Here is a 25,115-nt window from a genome sequence, read left to right as displayed (position 1 = left end):
TAATTAGCCCCCATTCCTCTTCAAAGATCCTCCCATCATGTTAATGTAGTCTCTCACAGACATGGCTAATTACTACTGTTTGCACAAATAGTCTATCGACCACATAACATCTCCTTGAATTTCTCACTATTACCAAAACATTAAAAAATGTAGATATTTACAGTGTTACAATGAAGGATATTTTTATTTATTTTGCTGTAGTCCATATTGTAATACTGTCGGGGGGGTTCAGGGTTTCTTGCTGTAATCTGCAGGGTGCAGCTCCTCACAGTCAGGCTGAAATGTGACCGTCACAGATCAATTAAGACCACAGAGCTAAGATGAGCTCCACCACTCAGTTGAGACGTCCATTAAATAATGTAGTTGGTCGATCTGAATGACAATGTCAAAGCGATATCATGAATAAAACATGCTGTAACTTTTGTTTAGTACTATGTCCACTCATGTCTCAATAGATACTGTAGGTGTCCATGCTCTAAAAATAATCTCTCATGGATTGTTCCACTGACAGTCAAATTATTGGTCTGTTTCTCAGCTGATCTGGTTCAAGTGACATCCAGAGAGCAGCAGGGCAGTAAGCTCCTCAAGCTGTGACCCCAAAGCCCCAAACAGAGAGAGAGAGAGAGAAACTGAGAAAATCAGAGAGCTTTTGGACTACATCAGGTCCTCCATAGCATATTTGAGGATCAAAGGCGTCATTAATAGATAGATAATAGATAATAATAAATGTGGCATGGCTCATTTATCCTTTGCGATTTTGCAGGCAAACACATTATACAGATATCTGTGTGGCTGAAGTGTAATTTTATACTTTAAAACTGATCTATATTGTGAAGCAGTTAGGGGCTGATTCAAGATAGTGGACTGTGATCAAAAGGTGTGTGTCTATAGTCCACACTCTGCTAAATGGGATAATATAGTAAAGGCTAAAGAAAAAGTAATCCAAGTTATATCACAACAATAGATATGTGTCTCTAGAGGCTCGGCAAGAATTTGGAGAGACGTTTGCCATTTATTTAAAGAACCTGACAGATGCCTGTGATACCGATCGGAAGTCTTCTAAACTCTCAAAAGATTAGAGCTCAGCAGTAGCACAGATTGCCTGACACCCCACATGGCCTGAGTGTGTCTTACAGAAGGCTCTTGATATCTAAGAGTTGCACTGGCTGCATGTGTTTGTGTGTGTATGCATGCACGACTTGACATACACACAAAGGTTTATGTATGCCACATGCCTTTGGCAACGTCCCGGTAAAAAGGACTCGAGTGATGATCCGATTGAGTGTCTTTTTGTGAATAGGAGCAGGGTGGGACAGAGAAGGAGGTGCAGCTGTGAGGCAACAGCATGGCTGCTCAGACATTTTCAAAACATTAGGATAATTACTGTGAATGAAGAAGACCATAACGCAAAGAAGATTTTTTTGTCATTGAGACAAAATCTGAAAGATTTATGTGCACAGTAACAACATTACTCGCTTCCTGATTTGTGCCATAAAGCAACAGCCTTTTGTGCTGTAAATCATTTCTGCAAATTATAAGTTCATCAGTCTTCTTAACAGTGGTCTGAAGATATTGCTTTTTGCCACTGCAGCCTATCTTCAGCTGGTAACAAAGATGTTGGCGACGTTTATGGGCAAACTGGGATTTATGGGAAAATGTATCTCAATGTCAGCAGTGCTTACACTAACAGTACTTCTAGCGTAACACAGTTGGTCTCAAGCTTTTCTCACACATACAATAATCTTAGTTTTGGAAGTTATGCTATCACGCTTTTAAAAAATTTACATAGCACCTTTAAAGACACTGTGAAACAGCATTTAGAGCATCTTAGCTTCTGTAATGTAATATTTTTTTAACACATCCCCCTATTTAACATTTATAAACACATTAAACATTTAATAAGGAGTTTATAACACATTATAATGCAATTGTAGATATAACATATATAGATATAACATTTATAAGTGATTTATAAGTGATTATTAATGCACATTATTTGTCAATCTCTTATGAAGACACATTTTATATTACTACAACCGTGTTTGACTATATTGTCATTCATTATCTGTTTGAATGTTCCCATCTGCTCACCACTAGCTCCATTCAGCTGCTTGAAGCAGAAAAAGTATGCATGGTGTGTATTTGTTATGATTATAATATACAATGTGAAATTTCAGCAGTGGCATTCATTATTTAGCAGCTGCTAAAGCATATAGGGGAAACACTGGAATCATATATAATTAACACAGGGACACAGGATTGGAACTTGGGCAAAAAAAAGTATTTTTATTTGTCTTTAAATTCAGTTATTCCCTTTCATAACTCAAAAGTTAGCCTCTGAATTATCTCAGTGCATCGCCTCGCTGGCATGCACATGACTCCGGGGTTCAAATGGAGCGAGGAATGGCAGCCATAATGTTCACTCACACTTAGCCTATTCATCGTATAGTGATGTGTTTTATCACTGAACAAGCCAACAAAGGTAAATATCAAGTTACTAGAACATATCTTTTTGGTGACAGAGAGTGGATGCTACATTTCTTGTTACCATATTCAGTGCTAGCCCAATTACCTACCAAGCACTCCATCAGGGCTGTGTTCAGGACACTGCAGTGGTTCTGTCTATCTGGATTGATCGGCCTGGGTGAATTACACAACAACTGGCTAATGCATCAGTTAAAATAGTCAATTACATGCCTGGTGCACATTTTTTTTCCCCACTTCATTCTGCTGCTGCAAGACAATGTAGCTCTGTGCTGCTTGTTATCTAAACTGAAACAGCAGCTGCCAAATGATTACTTTTATCAAAGGGCCCATTTTATTTTGATTTCCGACCTGGGTGAACGACAAGCACTATTTCTGATTGTGTCCTGACTCAGAAATGGGAACTTATTCAGAATACTTGAAGGCAGCATTTTTGCTGGTTTGGTCAGGCACACAGCATGGATCAGAGGACATGCACGTTATCTTTGACCCAAAGGGAAACGCCTAGAGAGCTAGTGTAAGAGTGTCTGACTGTCTGACAAATGAAGATGGCTCTGTTTCCAAAGACAGGCCCCACCACTCCTGCTCTTCCTAATAGCCTCCATCTTTATCTGCTGCTACTCATGTTGCCCTAACCTCTTAATCCTCCTGCTGTTAAGAGCACTATGACAGGTCTGTGGCTTTTTTAAAATAGGCTATATGGCATACTTTCCCCTCTCTGACTAGGTTTCACATTTAAATCCAGACATTTTTTTAATCAAAATGACCTTGTTTCTGATTAAGCATTATGGCTGAGATTCCGTCTGTGTTTGCTGCCATACTTATCACCAGCTCTGCTGCCGCTCTAAATCTAGTTACTCCAATTAACAGGTTTTTTTAACACAGAGAGATGCGATTATCTTATGCTCTACTCATTGCTAATGCAGGATATAAGACCTGCTGTTCTCTCTCTTTGTGTATGTGTGTGTGTTTGTGTGTGTGTGGGTGAGGGGGGTAGAGGCAGGAGGGTAATCGGTGAGAAATAAACAGCATGCTGAGTCCCCTTTGGCTGCTATGGTGCTGTTACCACAACTTGAGTCACCATCAGTGTGTTGCCACATTTGAGAGGCAGCCTGCTTCTTGATGGAAGAGGATGGGGGAGAGGGGTGGGATTCCTTATGGTCTTTAAGTCTCATGTATGTTAGCATACATGGTAAGTGTTTAAGCTTTGTGCTTCTCATCCAAATCCATTCATATTGATTCATATTGGTGCTACAAAGTCCTTTCTGATATTTTTATTTCTATATTGTAATAGTTCACAGCTGCACAGTTCAAACTTCCAAATACATTAAAACTAGTAAAGTTAATCCAGTTTAGGCAAGATGTACTATATTTGCCTGCATTACATTTTAGGAAATATGTCACGAATGAGAACAGGGCAGACAGGTGGAGGACCCAAATACAGACTCAACAGACAGACTGGTTGAATGACAGGGCTTTAATGCTCAAAAATCAGAACAACAGGTTTACAGGTCAAAACAAGAATCAGGCTGAATCAGGCAAACAAGTCCAAATGGGGCAAGGCAGGCAAGCAGGCAGGTCAAAATCAGTCCAAATGTCAAAACTGCAGGAACAGGTACAGGTAACAAAAGGAATAGGAACAGACAGGATCGGGAATAGGCAGGATCAGGGTCAGGTTGGATAGAACGTGAGAGTCCATGGAAGCAACTATGATGATCACAGAGAACAAAGGAAATGGACCGGTATAAGTAGTGGGAACAGGTGTGCAGATGGGGAAAGGAGGGAAAGTCTGAGGGCATCTGATGGATGGACAGTTTGAGGTTGGCATGTCTGGGGAGAAGGAGAAAAGTACATAGCCTGGGAGAAGTGAGCTGGGACTGGAAACAGAGACAGAGAACAATGCAGAGGGCTGGGGATGAAAGAGTGTGACGGCAGAGAGCGACTGAGGAGCAGATTGAGATACTAACTCTCATCTAGAGAGTTAGATGAGAAGATTGATACCACTCTCATTTCTGTATGTTAAATATGAAGCAACCGGTTAGCTTATTTTAGCTTAGCATAAAGACTGGAGGCAAGGGGAAACAGCTAGCTTGGCTATGTCCAAAAAACCCTCCTACCATCACTACTAACACTCACTAATTATACACATATCACAAAAGAGTTACAAAAAAGTTTAAAATGATACAGAACCAAGCTAGCTGTTTCTGCTGTCTTCTAGCTAACTGTCGCTTGCTGTAGCTTCACATTTAATGGACACATATGAGAGTGCTATTGATATTCTATTATAACTCTTGGCAAGAAAGCGAGTAGGTGTATCTCCTAAAATGTCAAACTATTCCTGTAATTATAGACACAAGACTACAGCTGAACAGTTTAACCTGTGTAAACATGTAGTAGCAGTAGCTTTTGCCATTAGAAATATGAAAATCAAAGAAACACTACTTATAGCAAGCTTGCCAGCCTAGAAATAATAAGCTTCTTAGCACCTCTTTTGTAAGTGTAATTGCTTTAAGATGAGATTTTGCTGCAGATATTATTATAACCAGTCAGATGTGTATACAAGGTTTAATGTCTGCCAGCAACAGTAACACATTTTGTTGAATCCATCGTTTCTATTGACTGTCAGTCTGGAAATGCTGTGATTAGCTTTAATAGAATTTAGACAACCTGTCTTCATTCCCAGCATGAAAGTAAAGAACTTAAAGTATAGTTTTCACAAATGACTTTGGTGATCCCTGACTTAACCTTTAGCACCACCATGAGGTTGACATTTGAGTGAAATGGTTCAACAACTAGTGGATGGATTGCCCTTGGTACACACATTTATGTCCCCCTTGGGCTGAATTGTAATAACCTTGGCAATCTCTCCTCTGGACCCATCATCCTATCAAAATTTTGAATTTGTTCAGTACTTTGTTTTATGACCAAATACCTGATGACATTTCCATCAGCCTCAGCTGTACTTTGTGTTTATTTTGCTAATTAGCAAATTTTAGCATGCTAACATGCTAAACTAAGATGGTGAACATGGTAGACATTATGCCTTCTTATCATCAGCACTGTCATGTGATTTTAGTATTTAGTTCAAAGCTACGCTTTGCCTAAATACAGCCTCACAGAGCTGCTAGCATGTCTGTAGACTCTTAGTCTTGCTATTCTTCAAAAGTCTAAATAACAACATTGATCAGAACCCAGTGCACTCATCAGTGGTGTAATACTGCTGTCAAATGCACTGGAAGGAGAGACAATGCATGTAGTGCGGTCTAGTAGTATACAGGATGCCTTTGGTCATGCTTGTAAGAGAGAAAGAAGAAGAAACAGATCTTTCAAGAGCATCTTTAACCCTTTTTGCTTTGTTTTTCACTTGGTTCTTATATTTGCCTTTTATCTGACTCCCCCGCTCCATCACCACTGCTGCCTAATGGTGAGTTGCGGTGAACTCCATCACCATTGCTGCCTAATGGTGAGTTGCAGTGAGCAAAGAAATGTAAAGAGATGTTGGTAAGAGGGATCAGCATGTACACTATAGTGCTGATCTCACAGCAGGCATCCTTGAAAGCCCCAGATACTCTCTAATGTCAAACGCTGTGTGGGAGGTGGACTGTCCTACCAGTGTGTGTCCAGATTAATGAGCTGGGACCAAGATCACCCACACAGCTGTTATCAGACCATTATCTACTCTAAATCTGAACATCGAATTTGAATTGAGTTACTTCTCCGTTCTTGATACCTCCCACCTCTTCCCATGTGTCTTGATCCTCTTTCTGATCCTCCTTCTGATGTTCAATGCCCTTGAGCCTGCTAGAACATTAGCATTACAGTACAGTTGTAGAAGTGTTTTCTCGGGAGATTTATGGCAAACAAATGGCCAGAGTGCACATGTAGAAGCTTGCTTTACCCGTACAGGATTTAGGTAAACAGTCCCTTGTTGTGGTATGCAGGTAAGCAGCAACCTTTCCAGCAGCACACAACATTAAAAGACCAAGTCTATACCCAGCCTGTACATCAATAATGCAGCAAGGCTTGGGTTTCCTATCGTTTTATTACTCTGTTTGACTGTGACTGCCGAGTTCAGCCTCAGGACCCAAGTTTGCAATGAAAAAATTGAAGTGTCACAAAAGAGTGTTCCCCCACTGACTGAATCACCAGATACAAGGGACTTTGTGGGAACAATCAGATATATTTTAAAAGTTTGGACTAGTTTTGAAACACCTGCGCCTCTGGGAAAGATGAAGTAACAGAGTAAGAGCAATAATTTATCTTTCCAGATCACTCAGTATATTTGATATTTGTGGACTTTTGTACAACTTGTTTCAGATCTTCCCTGATCCTTCTAGTGGAGTTCTGTGTGATTTTCCAAACAAATCTTAATTCACTGTCCTTCTCTTACAGTGACACTGATCTACATGTGAGATTCAGATAATTTTCTCACTTTACACACTATTCACCCACTCCTTGTGAGCTTGAGATCATAGATTGATGATTTAACAAAACAGAATACATGGTTCCTTTACGATACTGCAACTCCAGGTATGTGCCAAGATCTGATACCACTGTTCTTTTCTGACTAGATTTGTATACCTGATCACCTCACTGTTTTTAAGTATCTTTAGATCAGGGATTGCTGTGGTACTAAAAACTGTAGCCCACCATGAGTAGATGAATGTAGCGGATAGTAGAGCCACTGAATTTTATGATAATCATGTAATTAATGTGGATCAGTCATGTCATTGGAGATACCCAGTCTGCTTAACAAGGTCAGTATTGGCACTGATACCGATCTAGATGACATGTTATTCCTGTCCAGATGCAGCTGCCAACTCTGCTGTTGACACCAAATATGGTATTAAATTCATTGCAAACATCTGTGGAGTCCATGTCCTGGTTTTGCCAAATTGTCCTGTATCCATAAATTCCAAGGATTCATGCAGGTGCCCTTCGACAAACTTGGTTACTTTCTTACTACTCTGCTATTTACTACTCTACCTGTGCTTTGGCCACATTTCCCTGGGTGTTTGCGTGATAGTTGTAGTCATGAATACAGCCTGTTGTTAACGAAAGAAATAGTCACAGATCCCCAGATGTTGACCTGCAGTGTAGTATTCGGTTTTCTTTTACTTCCTAGATAATTTAAGATTACTCATTAATGCAAAGAGTGGAGACTGCTGGGAGTATTTCAGCTCAAGCTCTCTTAATTTGTACAGCTCAAGTAATTGCTCTTAGATTTTTAACATTTTCTATAGGTTCTCAGTCATTTATTCCACTAACATCATCATGCTGACAGCTTGGTTTTGATGTTAAGGCTCAAAGTTTATTAGCTCTCTATTGGGATGAGTTGGCCCAAATCATGCCTGGATATTAAACAAAGTATTCAAAGTGCCAGCTCTAATGTGCCTTTTAACAGGTTGAGTTAGAGGAGGCAATTACCTTTGTCTATATACTACTAAATTTCTCTGCGCATAAAATGTGCTAAACCATTAATCGGTAGGGCATTTTAGTAGTACGACACCCCAACTTCCTTTTTCTTCTTCCAACCCAAACATACAGTACCTATAGCAACACCTATGCAGATAATAATTTTTCTCTGTCAGAAAAAGTATCCTAACAATCCAGATCAAAATTCTGTCTTTGCTCCATAATATGGTTATGCATACAAGGTGGATATCTATCTATGTGTCCTTTAGAAAAACCTACAGCCAACAGAAATACACAAGCCACAAGCTGTAGATTTTCTGTTCAAACGGGGAAGAGACAAAGTCTCATGGGAGAACCCATGGATGAACAGCTAATAAGTGACAAAGGAAGAAACGGAGGAGAAAATGAATGTACAATGGAAGAGGTATAGACGGACGGAAGAAAATATATTGGCTGCAATTTGGACATTTTATTTACCTTTTTGTGGGATCATCAGTAGTTAGACATTGGAGCTGTGGGCAAGAGGAATGACAATTAAAGTAGAGAGAGATCGATTGGTTGATTGGCTGGTTCTGTCTGCTCTGCTCACCAGGAGAAAAGATTTATCTTGTTTGGGTGCTTTGTTGAATGATGAGCGAGGACGATGCACTATAAGTTCACCTGCAGATTGAAAGTGTCTGCAGTATTTTCTCATCAACAAATGTCTATTTGCTATTTAATCACTGAATTATTGAACATCACAGTAAATCAACTTATAGCGGGTTCATAACAGTATTATATTTGCTGTTGTAAACATTTTATCTTATAGTTCCCCTTTTTAAGAATTGCTTAATAAATGGAGCGTTTTATGTTTCTCGTTGTAGCACCAGTGTTTTGTAATAAAGAAGAGCAGGGCAGTTACAGTAGTATGAGCAATGATAGCCACCATGACTGAACAAACAAAGAAGGGGTGATTGTTACTGAAATGACACAGAATAACATGACAGTATTGGACACACTGTTTGACTTGATGTGCAATGCAAACCACCACAGAATTATAGCAGAGGTTCTCTTTCAAACATTTGTTTTCAATGTCTCACTACGGGGAATGCTCTCGGTGTCTCTCCTGACTGTAGCTTAACAGTCCAATTCTTAGCTTATCCCAACAGAATAAGCTAACACCTTAGTCGTGTTGATGCTAACACAGAGTGTGTTTGTCAAACACCTCGCCTACTCTCGTCATAGAGTGGGCTTTGAGACATCATGTTGGCTGTCAACCTACAACTAACACACCATTGTGAGCTTAGCTAAAAGTATTATATGCTAATGGCCACCAAGCCAGGTAGCACAAGCGCTAACCCCAATATTAGCTAACGTAGCTTAACATAGCTGCCTGACCCCAAATAAGTTTTGTCAAACTTTCCTGACTCCCTTACTAAAGCTAAACTTTTAGCTAGTAATTTTGTAGACCATGCCACTGTATGAGAAAGTTCAATATACTTTTTCTATTGTTCCAACCACTCAAGTAAGTTTAATGAATGTGCTAATTGATTTTCTTGGATGGAAATTAAGGGAAACCAATGCCTCTCAGAAAAAGTAGCTATCCATTCAAATGTAAAGCACTCAAAAATGGTCAGCACAAATGTAAGGTATACATTATTTGTTGTTAAATAGCTAAAATTTGCAAACACACTGGTGTGAATTTTTAAGAGCTAGGCTGTAAAAATGGTAATAAAATCCACCATAACATGTCCCCATTTGTGCTTATTGGTACATTTGTAAATCTGTCTTTGCGTGTGTGTTGTGCAAGCTTGTGTATATGCTGAAGTGTAAGTGTGGTGCATGCTTGGTGGTTTGCTTTCAGTTGTACTCAAACACAGTGGCTTTGATATCAGCTACATTTATTGTGTCAGTCCAGTTATATTAAAATATTAAATTATAAAATCTGTCATTTTTATATCGGACACAATTTGCTTTTTTCACACCGTTTGTGCATCACACCAAACAAATCCCAACTCTGCCAACAACTGAGTGAAATGTCATTTAAAGCCGAAGTGTCTATATGAAGACAGTGCTGCTATCTGTGTCCACCAGCAGTAGCAGCAGCATTGTGTGGGATGCCAGCGTTTTCCTCAGATGTCACTTCCAGCCTCTACAGTGTCTGGATCCCATTGGCTTCTTCTTTGTTTGACTGCCACACCACATTGGCGCTATGCTACGCTGGGGCACAGTGCATTCTGGGTATTTTTTTTCTCCCCCTGCATGTTGCTTGAGGGTGAGAGGAGCTATAAATACAACCGTGCTTTCATGATCCATTCATGTGTAACTCAACAAGGCATCACTCATGCAGCATGGTTTGTATCGCACTCTGCGCTCACATAGATACAGTAGTTGCTGCATAAACCAGTGTTTTCTGAAGATATGGATCTATATGTAATATGTGAATACAGGTTTTTCAGTGCTATGCTAAGCATAGAGGTGAAGGGTATTATTAAGAATTGATCTGAATTTAGTCCTATGTCTCTCAGCAGTGTTAAGGCTGCTATGACTCATATACAGCTACTATGGCTAGATGACCCCTATCAGTTTGCTGCTGTGGGAGTTTGCACCTGTGAAGATGATTTCAAAGGAATTTTACTGCATCCAGCGAATATGAGAGCTTGTTGCCAAGGAAACCACCTTGGCATGTCCTCATTGGTGCTTATTTGTACATTTGTAAAAATCCATCTATGAAAAATATAAACGTGTGTGATGTGCAGACATGTATATATGCTCAAGTGTGCCCTGTGGTGCATGCATGCTTGGCGGGTTTCCTTCAGTTGTACTCACATAGTGGCTTTGATATCAATTACATTTATTGATGTGTTAAAGGGTGCTGTTTGAAATAAGAGTCCTGTCAGTCATGTGTTGAATGTGGCAGATGCTGCAGGGCATCCTGATATGGTATTGCGTGACAGTTATCTGACACCATGTGGGTCAATAGAGCACACATGAGTCCATAGTGTGAGGGTAGAAGATCTGGATCAATACAAGCACACTGGGTCACCAGCTAAAGGAATGCCTTTAAAGGATAAGTCTTGCATTGTTTTAATTTTTTGTTCTTGTCAACAAATCTCATGAAAAGACCAAAACCAAATATGAGTTTGTCTGCCATCAACTGAAGATGTAAATGTTCAAAAAATATGTGGTTTAAGTGTTTTATTTTAAACAGTCATTTTCTTAAATAGTTGGGCACTACAGTTTTATATTATAGTTCAGTTACAGTTTATTGTTTTCTCTTTTAGCAAACATTACTCAAACAGGAGTAAACAGTGTATTTTTGGGGGACTATTTTGAGCTGGTGTGCTTGTGAGTATTTATGGCACCAGCAGGATTGATGTTGGATTGACCCAAAATAAACTACAGTGCCCATTTCATCGTAATGAAAGAACGTGTCATCCAGTTCAACGATGTGGCTCATTAATGTGTTTTTAATAGTTTTTGGAGCAATGGAGCTGAGCTGTATGGCATAGAAGAATACGCTACGAAGACTTTGGCTGCACAGATAATACTCGTTGGTAGGATGAATTCATTGTTGGTTTTGGTCTTTTCATGGGAACTTAAGACAATAAGAAAATGATCAAATATTCTTTTAAAAGATGAGTTCTCCTTTAAACAAGGAGTAGAAAGGAGTCACTTCCACGTGCATGCTCTAAAGTACAACAATCACATAGGAATGTATCCATCATTTACATATCAGTTTCTCCATCTACTGCAGCCTTAGTGCTCCATTAGAACCACAGTTGTGATCACAGCAATAGCCAGTGTTCACCAACTGTCTTATATTTACACACCTCACGTAGGAAAGGGAAGTCTTGGATTTGGTGAAATAAGGCTGGCATTATCATCTCATGATAAGAACAAAACCAAACATAAACTTATCTCACTAACAAGTGCTGTCAGTTAGCCACAGCCTGATAGAGTTTGTACTGTATCTTTGCATCTCTGTATTCAAATACAATTAAAAAGACATAAAATAACCACACCATTGCATTGAGTGACATGTACCTTCATTACAGTAAATGTAGTATGTATATTTTATTTCTTGCAACAAGAAAACTACTGTAAACAAGTAACTGTGTCCCTGAACATGCATAGTGACATCTGCTGACACAGAGCTGTCCTGAGTGTAGCTGTTTTATGTGTTTTTAATAGGATTTAAACCACAACAGTGTTTTGGTACAGAGGAATACACTCTCACAAGCAGTGACTACACAGAAAATCGACAGCGATTCTCCCCAGTGTCGGCTTGAAATGTGGCACAATTTCGGTTTGTGAAAAATGTTAAAAGACTTTTCATGAATAACAGATGAGGCTGCATATTGTGCATAAACTTGGCTTATATGTCAGACAGAAGCATAAGGTGTTAATATGTGTTTGTGTAGATGTACGCAACATGTTTGCATGCGGGTGTCTTTTTCTTTTTCCCTACCTCTCTCATATTTTTATAATCACGTGCACAAACTGTAAAGAATGGTAACATGTCAGACCCATGATGTTTCTCTCTTTGCTCACAAAGCTACACAATGACGGCTCAGGTGCTGTGACTGAATATTAGAGCAGGGATAGTGTTTGTTTGTCCATATGCGAGTGTGTATGTTTGCCAGAGAGTGTGTGTGTATGTGTCTAATAGTGTGGAGGCCTTTGTAATCCTCTTGTCACGATTAACCTTGTATAACAGCTAAAATTCCCCAGGCTTTGAGTGAAGGACATATTCTGTGTATGGACTGTATGTATTGTTCATAGTACGGCCACAATACAAGAGACTGCCTCATGTTTGGCTGCTACAACAGTACCAGAATAGATCTTGTCATATTACACCTTTATCTCAAACAAGTTGAATTGTGTCTACTTCAAAACTCTATTTCCCACCCCTGACCTCTTTCCCAGAAGCCCTGTATTCTTTTCACATGTGAACATGTCAGAACTAAGATCTATTCCCATCAGCCTTACTCTTCTTCAGCCATCTGTCACTGCAGGAAACTCAGAAAGCCTTTGTAACAACAGGCCCCTCTTCCTATTTTGTGTCATAATAATCTTTCTTTTGCCATAAAGCAGCTTTCCCCTAAATATCCAATTGTGGCACACAATAGAAATGTGTAAAAAGAGACAGCGGAAGCAGCTAATCATAACTTTATAGAAACTACAAAAAAAGCCTAAGTCTTTTTTTGCCGAAAACCACCAAAATTGGAAAAAAAAACAGGAATTATGCAGCCTCACAAGCCAGCAATTAAGCTACATCTGTGTGTTTATCATGTGTGGAACTGCAAGCAGTATGGTAGCCTGGGGTCTACACTAGTGCAAAATGTGTGTGGTTCTGTAGATTTAAGTGTAGATGTGACTATTACAGTGATCACCAGCTGATTGCTGACTGCTCTTACAGCTGGATGGGCTCACTCCGCAATTACTCTCAGTGCTTTCAATACCACCACTTCTCCGTGTCAGCCCTTGCTGATTCTACATTACCATCAGGCTTTTATCAGAGCTGGGCCTCATGTGGCTCCTTCTGCTGGTACCTGCACTTGCCCAGTAGCTCAGTGGGATATATTTTGGATAGCGGCTCTGCTTGCTATGACCTCAGAATTTGAATTCAGTTTGATTTGATTTTATGCTCTGTGAACACTTCACAGCAGGCATACAGTAAGAAATACAATAATACAAGTAAAATATTAAATCAGCCATTGTGGGATAAAAAGCTCCCTAGAGATGAGGGGAACCATAGAGCTGGATGATAATTTTCTGTGGGTGTGACTACAACACCTTTCACATTACACATACTCGTGACCAGTTGTTAATAAAGTAACATTGATTATTGCAGCGATAAGTATTTCAGAATCTTTCTCATTCAACGGAATGTGAAGGTGTGTCCAAACATTTTGACTGGTACTGTACATCAGTTAATTAGTTAGTAGTTTCTTTATTACTGCTGTAGCTGCACATCATGTGAATTGAAACAACATGCTAAACATGCTCAAATGTTTTACCCCTGTTTATCTTATCAAGATACTGTAAATCAAGATTTTAATCCAGATCCGTTTACCAGACATGGAGATTACTAGTCAGCTGTCTAGTGGTATAATATTTTTGTGGGTTTCTAAAGTCTGATTAGACCAGAGTTGTCTCTGCTTTACAAACTGAGTTTGAAACTTAAGTTTGAATAACATGGGGGTTTATCAGGCTGAGAGGGTGTAACATAAAGACTTCTGAGTTGTATTTCAGGATGTCATGATAGTCAGGATATCTTAGCATCTGCCATTCTGTTATAAATCCATCTCTCAAAAGCTATAAAAGTGCAATGCTAAATTTCTGGATTACTTTTAAGATTGACATTATTATTAGTGTTACCCAGTCTTTCACAATGCTTAGTTTGACATGTGTGCACTTCTTGGTGTGTTTTAGTCAAGCAGATGCAATAAAATATTAAAGATTTGATTTGCTGTATATTGCATGAGACATTATATGGAATTTGAATCCAGGCATGCAAGTAATTGTTAGTCAGTGTGACTATCTGTGTGTGCTAGCACTACACTAAGGTCACATATCGAGATGCCTTATCCTCTCTCTCTGTATCTCTTTCTTACTCACATACACACACACAAACATACACACACACACACACACACACACACACACACACACACACACATATGAATAATTGAGAAGGAAGGTGGGGGGGACATGGTGAGTCAGGAGCTCCTGCTGAATTGTTGTTCAGCATCTCAATCAGAACGGAGGCTCACTGCTCACGCCTCTTTCTCTCTGTTTCTACAAGATTATGATGATATTCAACTGCATGTAGAAAAAAATCAATTCCCGAGACATTATCCAACACATTTTAAAATAAATATTCATTGTGTAGTCAGTTCGTCAAAGGTTTCACAATATTTTGTGTGAGCAGCAAACAAAGAAGAGAGACGTTTTAATATGAAACCATTGTCTGATTGACAAGTGCGGTATTCACTGTAGGTTTACCGCACCTATTTATGTAGATATTAGATGATAGTTACTGCATTTTGCCTCAGCGAAAGACAGAGACAGGGAGTGAGACAGACTGTCCAACAAACTGAGATAGAGACAGAGAGATGAAAAGCATAGGATGATGCAGGCTGCTGACTCATCAGCCCTGTAGGGATTATCCCTCTGTGTGTGTATGTGTGTGCGTGTGTGTATCTGGTGCCTTACTACTGTAGGGGATGTGCACAGCAATCATTGCTGCATGATGAATGCATGGTAGAGGAAGCAGAAGAGCTAGCTGACTTGTAGCATGACTATCAAAAGCAAAGTGACCTTGAACGCATTTTTCCATCATTATTCATCCATTTTGCTTTTCCAACCACTCCTACCATGGGGTATTTGACTTGATTTATTCATGGAAATAGAAACTGGTAAATAGACTGCACTTATATAGCACTTTTCTAGTCTGACAACCACTCAAAACACTCTACAATACATGCCACATTCACCCATTCACACACACATTCATACACTGATGGCAGAGGCTGCCAAGCAAGGTGCCAACCTGTTCACAGGAGCGATATCATGCTTTTTTTTTTTTTCTATTCAAGCTGCTTTACAAGAATGTTTCTAATGCTCACTCACATACACACTCACACACCAATGGCACAGCCCTTGGGAGCAATTTGGGGATCAGTATCTTGTCCAAGGACACATGCGGACTGGAGGAGCCAGGGATCGAACCACCGACCTTCTGATTGGACGACCAGCTCTACCTCCTGAGCCACAGGAGGTGGCATTTAGTCTATATTCCATGCCATGGAGGAAAATTCAATAGACACCTCTCAGCTGCCTCCCTGTTGGCAGTGAATGAACAGACATGGATATGACACTATTAATGAATCACAGGACTCAATAATAGTTGCTCTGCACACGCCCTGCTCTGCTGAATCAAACCTTTTAAAATGACACCAGTCATGTTTTCTCTCCTACTCCGTCCATCACTGTGCGTACACACCCACTTATCTCATTCCTCACACTGTCTCTGAATATGTGCCCGGAGGTTTGCCATGGAGGAAAGCTTAATCCAGTGAATGGATCTCCTGTTATTGTTATCTGACAGATGCTGGTGAACAGGGGGAAGGAGCTAAGATTTCTTAAATTTTCTGGGTATTAGCAAGATGCCCTAAGCTTTTTAAGCTTTTCATGTTTAAAGGTTGTTTTGCTAATCAAAATGTCTTAGTGGTTTTCATAATATAGCTTGTATGTTAGTGCATTTTTAAATTAAAGCACCATTAATTTGACTTTTTGTCCATTTGGTGCCAGCTTTAGTAGCTTGCGAGTAGAGTTGTGTTTCTGCGCTCGATTAATCTAAGTCACCCTATTCACCCTCCTTTAAACTGTTTTGGCTCTTTAGCTGGTAAATGGTCCACTTTGTTCACCAGCTAGTCGCTAACTGTCTGTTTGCTGCTTGGTCATTGACAAATAGCATACAGTTGCTTTATCAAAGCTTTGTCACAGAAAACAGCTGCCTGCTGCTGGATTAGAGCATTGAAAGTCTAAACCAGAACAGTACAAACAAAACAGTACTGAGAGATGCTAAAATGCTACGTAAAGCTGAGCAGACCTGCAGAGTTGTGTGATAACTCTTTGTATGTTCATCACTACGAGCCATCAAGTTTATATTGCACATAGTCATTTGATCCATTGTTAATACAAATATATTGACATACTGTTGTTCTGTCACTGACATTTGGAGGGTTTTTTCCCCATGAAGTGAACTATAAGCACACCAGAGGGCTTTAGTAACTTTTAAAGATTATACAACAATCCACTTACGTATATTATTACAACATGGAACACATGGCTTTAGCTGTGCAGATTGTTTCATAAGCGATATTTCTAAAGGAAAATGATCCATTTTGTTCATCACCGTAGAATAAGTTTAATCATCAACGTGGATTACTGAAATCACTAATCTACAAAATTGGATGAAAAAAAGGATTATCTTGGTATTACCTAGGTTCTCGTTGCTGAATGGGTAAACTGACCAACAAACCAGTCTCTAAAAACCTTATTATGTTTCTTTGGCACTGTCTGTCTGCTGGTATATCATCTATATGACTGAATGTCTGATTCTCATTGCGATCCTGTCTTCCATTTCAGTTTCTCTTTGTCTCTTTCTGCTGTGGAATATTCCACTCTCTTTCTGCCTCTGCCTCTGCTGGTATTAATGGCTGGCTGCAAAAACGAACAAAGCAGCAGTCAGTGTGACTCACACCCGGCAGTGGTGGCATAATGTGAAGCACTCATCTAAATACATTTCATGAAGATGGAAAATGGCAGCTTCCTGAAGCAATTCTGATGATAAAACTATAAAACTACCTCTTGCTTGCACAGATTAGTCTGCTACTTCCTAAATTGGCATTTGTTTGACAAAGTACGAGGAATGAACACTTCTAGACAGATGCTGGACCCTGCAAATGGACCAACACATAACCTCCCAATGAAGTTGTATTCAATGATTATAATATGGTTTATTGCTGCAATCCTTTTCTTTATGGAAGTGGCTATTGGTACAGATTCCTCCATGTCAATAGTCATTTCTTGTTGGTACAGAATTATTACACATATGCATTGGTATTGATTGTGCAAGATCACGTGATCACATTTAAATTGTCTCAAAACGGAGGATTGTTTTTGCTTGCAGGTGACATGCCAATCCTTCCCATGGTTTGGGTGAAAATGGTCAGGTTTGGTACAAAAACCACTTGGTTAGTGTTAGGGAAAGATCATGGTTTGGGTTAAAACAGTAAAAGGAGGTAAAGATGTCCTGTTTAATAGCACTAAAATGCCCAACATGACATTAAAAATGTTTAGTTAGTGGTCTACCAGAGGTCCGACAATAAATTCTGGAAACCCATTCCGTACCAATAGAACAAACTACTATCGGCCCAGAAAACCAGTCCAGACCAACAGTTTGTGGACTATTAGCACAGAATCCTGTCAACAGGCGGTAAATTATTGCAACAGCTCCGCAGCTGGTGCCTTTCTTTAAACAGGTAACAATATCTTAAAATGAGAAGGAATACTTTGCTAGGAAAGTCTTAAAATAAAGAGATTAACATTGAAAGCGAGTGAAAATATCTCATTCCATTTGCAGATGCTTTGCTTTTTTTGAGAGAACACTGCTGAAGGGAAAGAATATGGTGAATTGAAGTGAAAATTAGGATGCAAGAGAGTGTGGCTGTGAAATGCAGCAAAACCCAGACTCAGGTCCACTGCATGGCATTTACTCTAGCACACTCCTGGTTGTTTTCTTAACCATCTGTTCTCTTCCACCATCCCTGCAGTTGTTCATGCTGTCATTACTTGAACAAAAGGTTTCCAGCACAAGCTGTACCTGCACTGAATCTCCTCCCTGCTAATATCCATCATTTGACCGCCTCTTCCTCTTCTCTCTGCTTCCCAGTCCTGATCCAGGCCACCCAGGAGTCCAATGTGAACGTCCCCCAGATGGCTGACACACTGATGGAGAGGGCTGGCAACGCCAGCTGGGTGGTGGTTTTCAAAGCCCTGATCACCACACACCACCTCATGGTGCATGGCAACGAGGTGAGCTTATAATACACACTTAGTATTTTTCCTCTTCTACCTGAGCTGGTCTACGGACCCAGTAAAGACAACTGGTTGTACTGGAAAGCTGTCAGATGCAAAGTAGGGCAGTGCTGGGCAAGGGCATGTGTGCTTGGTCGACTTTTCTCTGGATAAAAACACAAGATGAAAGGTAGACATACAAATACTTGCTCAAAAACACATCATATTGGGCACACAGATTACCTGTCATGGATATGAGCACACATTACTGTTTGATCTCTGTTCATTCAGCCATGTCATCTGTCTAAAAGGGTGGAAATACCTCATCAGTATAATCATATCACAGTTACATTTTACAATGGTTCTGTTATGTCAAAACACAAAAGTAATTCCTGTTGACCTGAACTCTGGGAATTCATATTCGAACCTCTTCAAGCCCACCAATCGATGAGTCAGTTTCATTGTTACAATCTCAAACCCAAACATTGTTCAAACCCAGAAACATAAACAGAACTTTATTTTACATTTACAAAACACGTCTTAGGGTTGAATACCTCACACTGTAAAAATATCATATACATTAAAGCTGCACTTATCAATACAAAGGCTTGCAGTGTAAACGTAGCCTATGTGGCAAATGTGTTATCACACAGTTGCCAATTTTCTGTATACATCCAGCAGACATAATACAAGATTAGCATTCATTTGGAGTCGTGTTTCAGGCCAACTGATGAATGTAAGTCCAATACTAACTCTCCATTTAGATCAGGTTTGGTCTCCAACATCTCCTAAGAAAAAATTCTGGCTCTTGCTGCTAAATGCTCTGCTATGTTCACCAGCTAGTTACTAACTTTGTTTATATTTTAGTGCAGTAAAGGTGAAAAGGTAATGTACAATGCCGTCATCATAAAAATAAATAGGCTACAGTAGATGCCTACATGTTAGACTAAGAAAACAGTCTGCTTTGATGATGGACTTCTGTCTTGTTTTTATGCTTTTCTGTGGAGGGGTCATCCGCGATGTGTCACCCCTCTTCTACTCACATTTCTGCAAATCTCTGAGCAGGGAAGGAGGCAACCTCTGCTCCATTTACTGCATCATCACTTAGCCATCTTTATTGTCACACAAACGCCAGCGCTGACAATGAAAGTCCATATCTGAGTTTATTGTTGTTTGCGCCATAGACTGTTCTCACATTGCAGTGCTTTACCTCGATTTTTTTTATTTTAGATATTTTATATGGTCTGTGGGTGAAGCAGCATGAATCTACAAGGGGGTTATATTCTTGTCCCAACTGGGGATAAAAAAACTCAGCAGAGGCAGGGATATATAGACCAGAGGGGGGGAAATCCTCACCATATACCCCGGCAAATCACACCTTGACTGCAAAGGTTGCAAATGACATCACACAAGCAAGAAGACAGCTCCCTGAAACAAGATATTTTGGCTTCATTTTTGCATAGCGGCAGAAGTGGAGACTCGCCGTCCGTCTTCATATACTGTCTGTGATTCGCCATAACAACTTTAAAAAGTGATAATGTGGTATGTTAACATTGTGTTTACAGCTTACTGTACAGGCTATAAGTGGCCATAAAACCAACTAATGCAGATTTAAAGTTACTTAAAGGGAAATTAAAAGAGAAAACTGGATTCTAAGCTAATATCTGTGAAACTGACTGTGTGCTATTTAAAAAAGTATAAAAATATACAAAAATATATTCAGTGACAGAATAGCTCATGATTGTTCAAGCATATTTATAGTTGACCTTATGAGTAACGTTTTCCAGCATTATTTCAATGCCAGGTGCAGGTTCTCTGCACCATTGGCCATGTGTGTCAGGCACTGAACGGTGCCCTTTAAAACTCCACTTTTGCTTTAACTCAGCAGCACTTCTGGAGTTAGCCATGGCACTTGCCTTCTGTCCCGTGACCTCCTGACCCAATTTATGTCCTGATAGCTGAAGAAAGGCAAAAGCTCTGAATGGGCAACAAGGGATAACATTCCAATTTGCCAAGCTGCCACAGAAATACAGAAGAGCAGGAGATTAAGGCAGAAAAGCAAGAGAGAGAAGGAAAAGAGTGTGGAAATATTTGATAGATGGAGAATGAGAATACTATATTATACTAAACCAATAAGAATAGTGTTACCATGGGCCACAATGGAATACTGAGACCCTTCACACACACATTTCACTGATAAGCTCAGTTTGTGTGTGGATAATGTCATGAAGTCACTGTGTCTTTTCCATGTTTGTACTATTACATATATGATATGGGCACAAAAGCTTAAGGGAACAGCGTCATAAATGTGTGTGAGAGCCAGAGCTTTGCTGTTGTAGTGTCCCTAATGATCATAGAGAGAGTACTAACTTGGCTTAGCTCAGAGAGAGAAGAAAGGCAGGAGAGGAGGAAATGTGTAGCTCGCCGGTTCTTCACGTCCACATGTGTCACTGGAGTCAGCTTTTACTCACAAGGCTGCAGAGGGAGCCTATTTGTCTTTATTGTGCTCCATTTCCCGGTGTTCTCCATGTATCTAATTTATATTCACACCCTCCCACTCGTGGAGGCTGAAGCATTGCTCCTTTAATGCTGGATTTCTCTCTAATCACTGAAGAAAGAGGATAGCATCACACCTTTTATATTAATTCTGTTCTCTGCTACAGGCAGTTTCACAGGTTTCTTGTAGACTGCTGAAAGTGCTGAACAGCTCCTTAGAGATGACTGTGAACATCAAACATTCTTTTCTTATAATTCATGTAGCAGTAAAGCACACTGGATTCTTGGATTGTTCTCCCAGTCATTTAGAGGAAAAAAAACAGAAACTAGTAAGTAAAAAGAAAGAAGAAACACACATCTGGAAGATAGAAGGAATAGAAGGAAATATAGAGATAAAAATACCTTAATATCTAATTTATACACTGCTTGTGATGCCTTTAGGTAATTTAAGGTTGTTCTTCAGTGTGTAGTGTGCATTAGGGGTCAGGGGAAGTACTATGAGTTCAGATGGGCTGTGGGCTTGGAGTACCTTTCTTCATCCTGAATGTCCGTGGTAAATCGTGCTATTGCAAACAGGAGGAAGCTCTGCTGAACCTGCTGTGGTGGATTATGAGACTTTCTGGTCTGTGATGCCTTAAGTTGTATTTAGTATTCTGGCAGGTGAGTGTCCAGGATGAAGGAGGTGTGGGAGCATGGCCCGTACTTTTGGTGTACAGAGACTCAATGCTGGGGTGTCTCCATAGATAACTAAACCGGTAACCACCTGCCGATTTGAAGATTTATCGTTGTCGACCTGACTAATGACTGTTGTGTCATCTGCAAATTTAAATATGAGTTTGTTTTTGTGTGTGGATGTGCAGTCATGGGTGAAGAGTTGTGAGTTAGGACAGAATCCTTGTGCTTAGTGTTAAGCTCAGCAGAAAAAATATAATGAAAATATAATATGCTGTCATTGCTGAGATATAATGCGTTTATTCAGAACCTTTCAATTTGTAATGTATGTTTATTTCTCAATTAATAGCAACTAATAGGAAGTTATTTTACCCAGTTCTGTTGATGTGTACTATCCACTACACTAAGGATGCCATTAACAAGGCATCATAATGTTTTAAATGTGAACAGTTTTTTTCCACATCTTGCATTCATTTACAACCACTTCTCTGCTGAAGAGCTACTTTTCAGCCAACGTTTTAATTAAGAATATTAACTCAACAAAAGATATTACTGCATTTGTCAAAATTAGATGCATTTAACCACATTTTCTGCCGAGTGCGTGGCCAAATGAGATAGTTGTTGACTCTGTGTGTTTGTCCTGTCTTGCAGAGATTCCTGCAGTTCTTGGCCTCAAGAAACACCTTGTTCAACCTCAGCAACTTCCTGGACAAAACTGGCTCTCACGGTAGGTGGTATTTCTTTTCTTTCTGCTTATGGCCAAATGAACCCTGCATCACTTTCAACCCTGGTTCCTGACACGGGCTTCTTTCTATCCTCTCATCTATATTTTCCTTAATTTTGTTTATTTCTGTGCTTCACTTTCTCTCTCTGTAACATTTTCAATTTAGTTCATTTAATTTAATACTGCTCATTAATTTAACAGATGCTTTTAAGCACTTACAATAAGTACAACAACAGCAATAAGCTTGGATGTTACAATCAGACCTGACCATTCCTCTGTTCACCTCTCAGTTGCAGCTTCACAAATCCCTTCTCCCCTCAATTAAACCCATCTCCATGGAAATTAATGCGGTCTCTCATGGTGATAAAGACCAGGTTCACAGCCTGTTGTCATGGACATTTTACCCACTAGGGCGACTGGAGTATCTGTTTAGAGAGCCAAATTCTACATTTTTAAGACATTTTCAAATCCACACTAGATTACAATCAGGATTACATCAAACCAAAATTCTTTGTTAAAGTACTTATTATTGAAGGAATAGTTTGACATTTTGGAAAATGTGCTAATTCACTTAATCTTATCAAAACCCTTCACTTTCAACACCTCTAAAGCTTTAGATATTTTACCTTTGGACAGAGCCAGGCTAGCTGTTTCTCCCTGCTTCCATTCTTTAAACTAAGCTAAGCTAATTCGTGTCTTGGCTGTAGCTTCATATTTATCATTCAGACAAGAGAGTTAGATGAAGATTGATACCGCTCACATTTCTGTCAGTTAAATATGAAGCTACAACCTGGTGATTAGCTCAGCACAAAGACTGAAAGTAGGGGTAAACAGCTAGTCTGTCTAGTCTACATGTTAATTAGTGAGCTTTAGAGGTGCTGGTAGGTGGGTTTTTTTGGATAAAGCCATGCTAGCTGTTTCCCTTGGCTCCAGTCTTCATACTAAGCTAATGTAAGCTAACTCCTGGCTCTAGCTTCCTTTAACGTACACACAAGAGACACAAGAGTGGTATGATCCCCTCAAATAACTCTCGACAAGACAGTTATTAAGTTTATTCCCCCAAATGTTGAACTAATCTTTTATTTGTCACAGGTGTTCCATGCAAAGACTTATGACAATTATATGTGACGTTCTGAAACTTGACTGTACACTGTTATCTGTTTGTAAATCTCGTAAGACACTGCTAATACTCTGCACTGAGTTAACATTGGAGAGTGTGTGTTTAATTAATGTGTGTGTGTGTGTGTCTTCCTCAGGCTATGACATGTCCACATTTATCAGACGCTACAGCCGCTATCTCAATGAGAAGGCCTTCGCCTACAGACAGATGGCTTTCGACTTTGGCCGAGTCAAGAAAGGGTACAATTTCTCATTTCTTATGACACTGCTATAGTAACAATGCTTTGTTAGTTTAGCTGGGATCAGAACATGTCCCCTTCTTACAGTACTTGCCCTCAGAATAAGACACATTCCTCAGGGGTCCCGGTAGTGCGTGGGATGAACTCAGCTACCTCCAGCCCGGCGTCGGGCCAAGTGCATATCTGTACAGGTGGACTGAGAGCAGAGATGAATGCAGAGTCGGGTATTACTCATGCTCAGAGAGTGGACGGCTCTGTTTTGCTGGCAGACACAAGGTCCCCTTGGCTACATAAACTGGCAATGAAAAATACAAACGCAGACTACTGAATAGAGATCAGACATGTTGGTGGATACTATGTTCGTGACAGGTGCAGACAGGTATTCTCTCTGTTGACAGACAGACAGCATATGGGACCCTTTCAGTCCAAGCTGCTGGATTAATAACATTGGTTACTAGACCATGGCTGTTCCCAATTATTAAAGGGGGTTTAATGTCTGGTTTCAGAAAAACCGCTGCTTAATTCTCCCATTCCACTGCCCCTTTCTTTTCCCTATCTGTCTCAGAGCTGAGGGAGTGATGAGGACCATGTCAGTAGAGAAGCTGCTGAAAGGAATGCCCACCCTGCAGAGCCAGATCGACGCACTGCTGGATTTCGAAGTGAGTGACACTCGCTAATAGGGAGCAATGTGACTTTGCAAGGTTAATGAATTTGCTGAGGGATAAACACAGTGAAGAACAAAAAGCTGCCAACTGGGTTTAACAAAGCTTAGTGTTGTGGGAGGATTTTCAAAGAAATGTCAACCACAGCCAATTTCACATGAAGAACACTTATTAGAGGGTTGAATTATTTACTGATGTGTGGTCTTCTATAAGAGAAACAAAACATGGATATCAATGGTGTAGAATTCAACCCTCTTAATCCTTAGTGTGTAGTTTATATATACCGTGTCCGGGCCAGGGTATATGCTACTGGAACTGTCTGAATATATTTTGATTTATCAGAATTCAACAGTCACATCTTTTTTTTTTGGTACAATTGTACACTTTCTGTTCTTCAAAACCAAATAGACTTTGACTTGTCTAATGTGTTTGTGTTGACAGGTACATCCACAGGAGCTGAACAATGGCGTGATAAATGCCTGCTTTCTCCTACTCTTCAAAGATCTGATTAAGTTATATGCCTGCTACAATGACGGCATCATCAACCTGCTAGGTACAGAAAGAAAAATCACTTCACTTTATCACAGCATCGTCGATACAATAAATGAATACAAGTAAAGAATTCTTGAAAGATAAGGATGGCGTTATTCTATATTTTCCTTATTGTTAACAAATCTCAAAACCAACAATGTGTTGGTGTGTCTCTCAGTACTTTCGAACCTCCCTACACTGTCT

At 39.8% G+C, this 25,115-nt stretch overlaps 1 protein-coding gene across 6 annotated transcripts in view; it reads left to right on the top strand.

The window, feature by feature from the left end:
* Nucleotides 1-25,115, top strand: part of snap91a (synaptosome associated protein 91a) — a 55,198-nt gene that overhangs the window by 3,340 nt on the left and 26,743 nt on the right. For all 6 annotated transcript variants that reach the window (XM_044358799.1, XM_044358797.1, XM_044358798.1 and 3 more), the window contains 5 exons: nucleotides 18,344-18,486; nucleotides 22,288-22,363; nucleotides 23,617-23,719; nucleotides 24,284-24,377; nucleotides 24,822-24,933. In XM_044358799.1, the coding sequence (XP_044214734.1) occupies nucleotides 18,344-18,486; nucleotides 22,288-22,363; nucleotides 23,617-23,719; nucleotides 24,284-24,377; nucleotides 24,822-24,933 (528 nt within the window). The remainder of the gene's footprint in view (nucleotides 1-18,343; nucleotides 18,487-22,287; nucleotides 22,364-23,616; nucleotides 23,720-24,283; nucleotides 24,378-24,821; nucleotides 24,934-25,115) is intronic.

Source organism: Thunnus albacares, chromosome 8 (assembly GCF_914725855.1).
Source record: "Thunnus albacares chromosome 8, fThuAlb1.1, whole genome shotgun sequence".
Classification (NCBI taxonomy): Eukaryota; Metazoa; Chordata; class Actinopteri; order Scombriformes; family Scombridae; genus Thunnus; species Thunnus albacares.
This window is presented reverse-complemented; position numbering and strand designations above follow the sequence as displayed.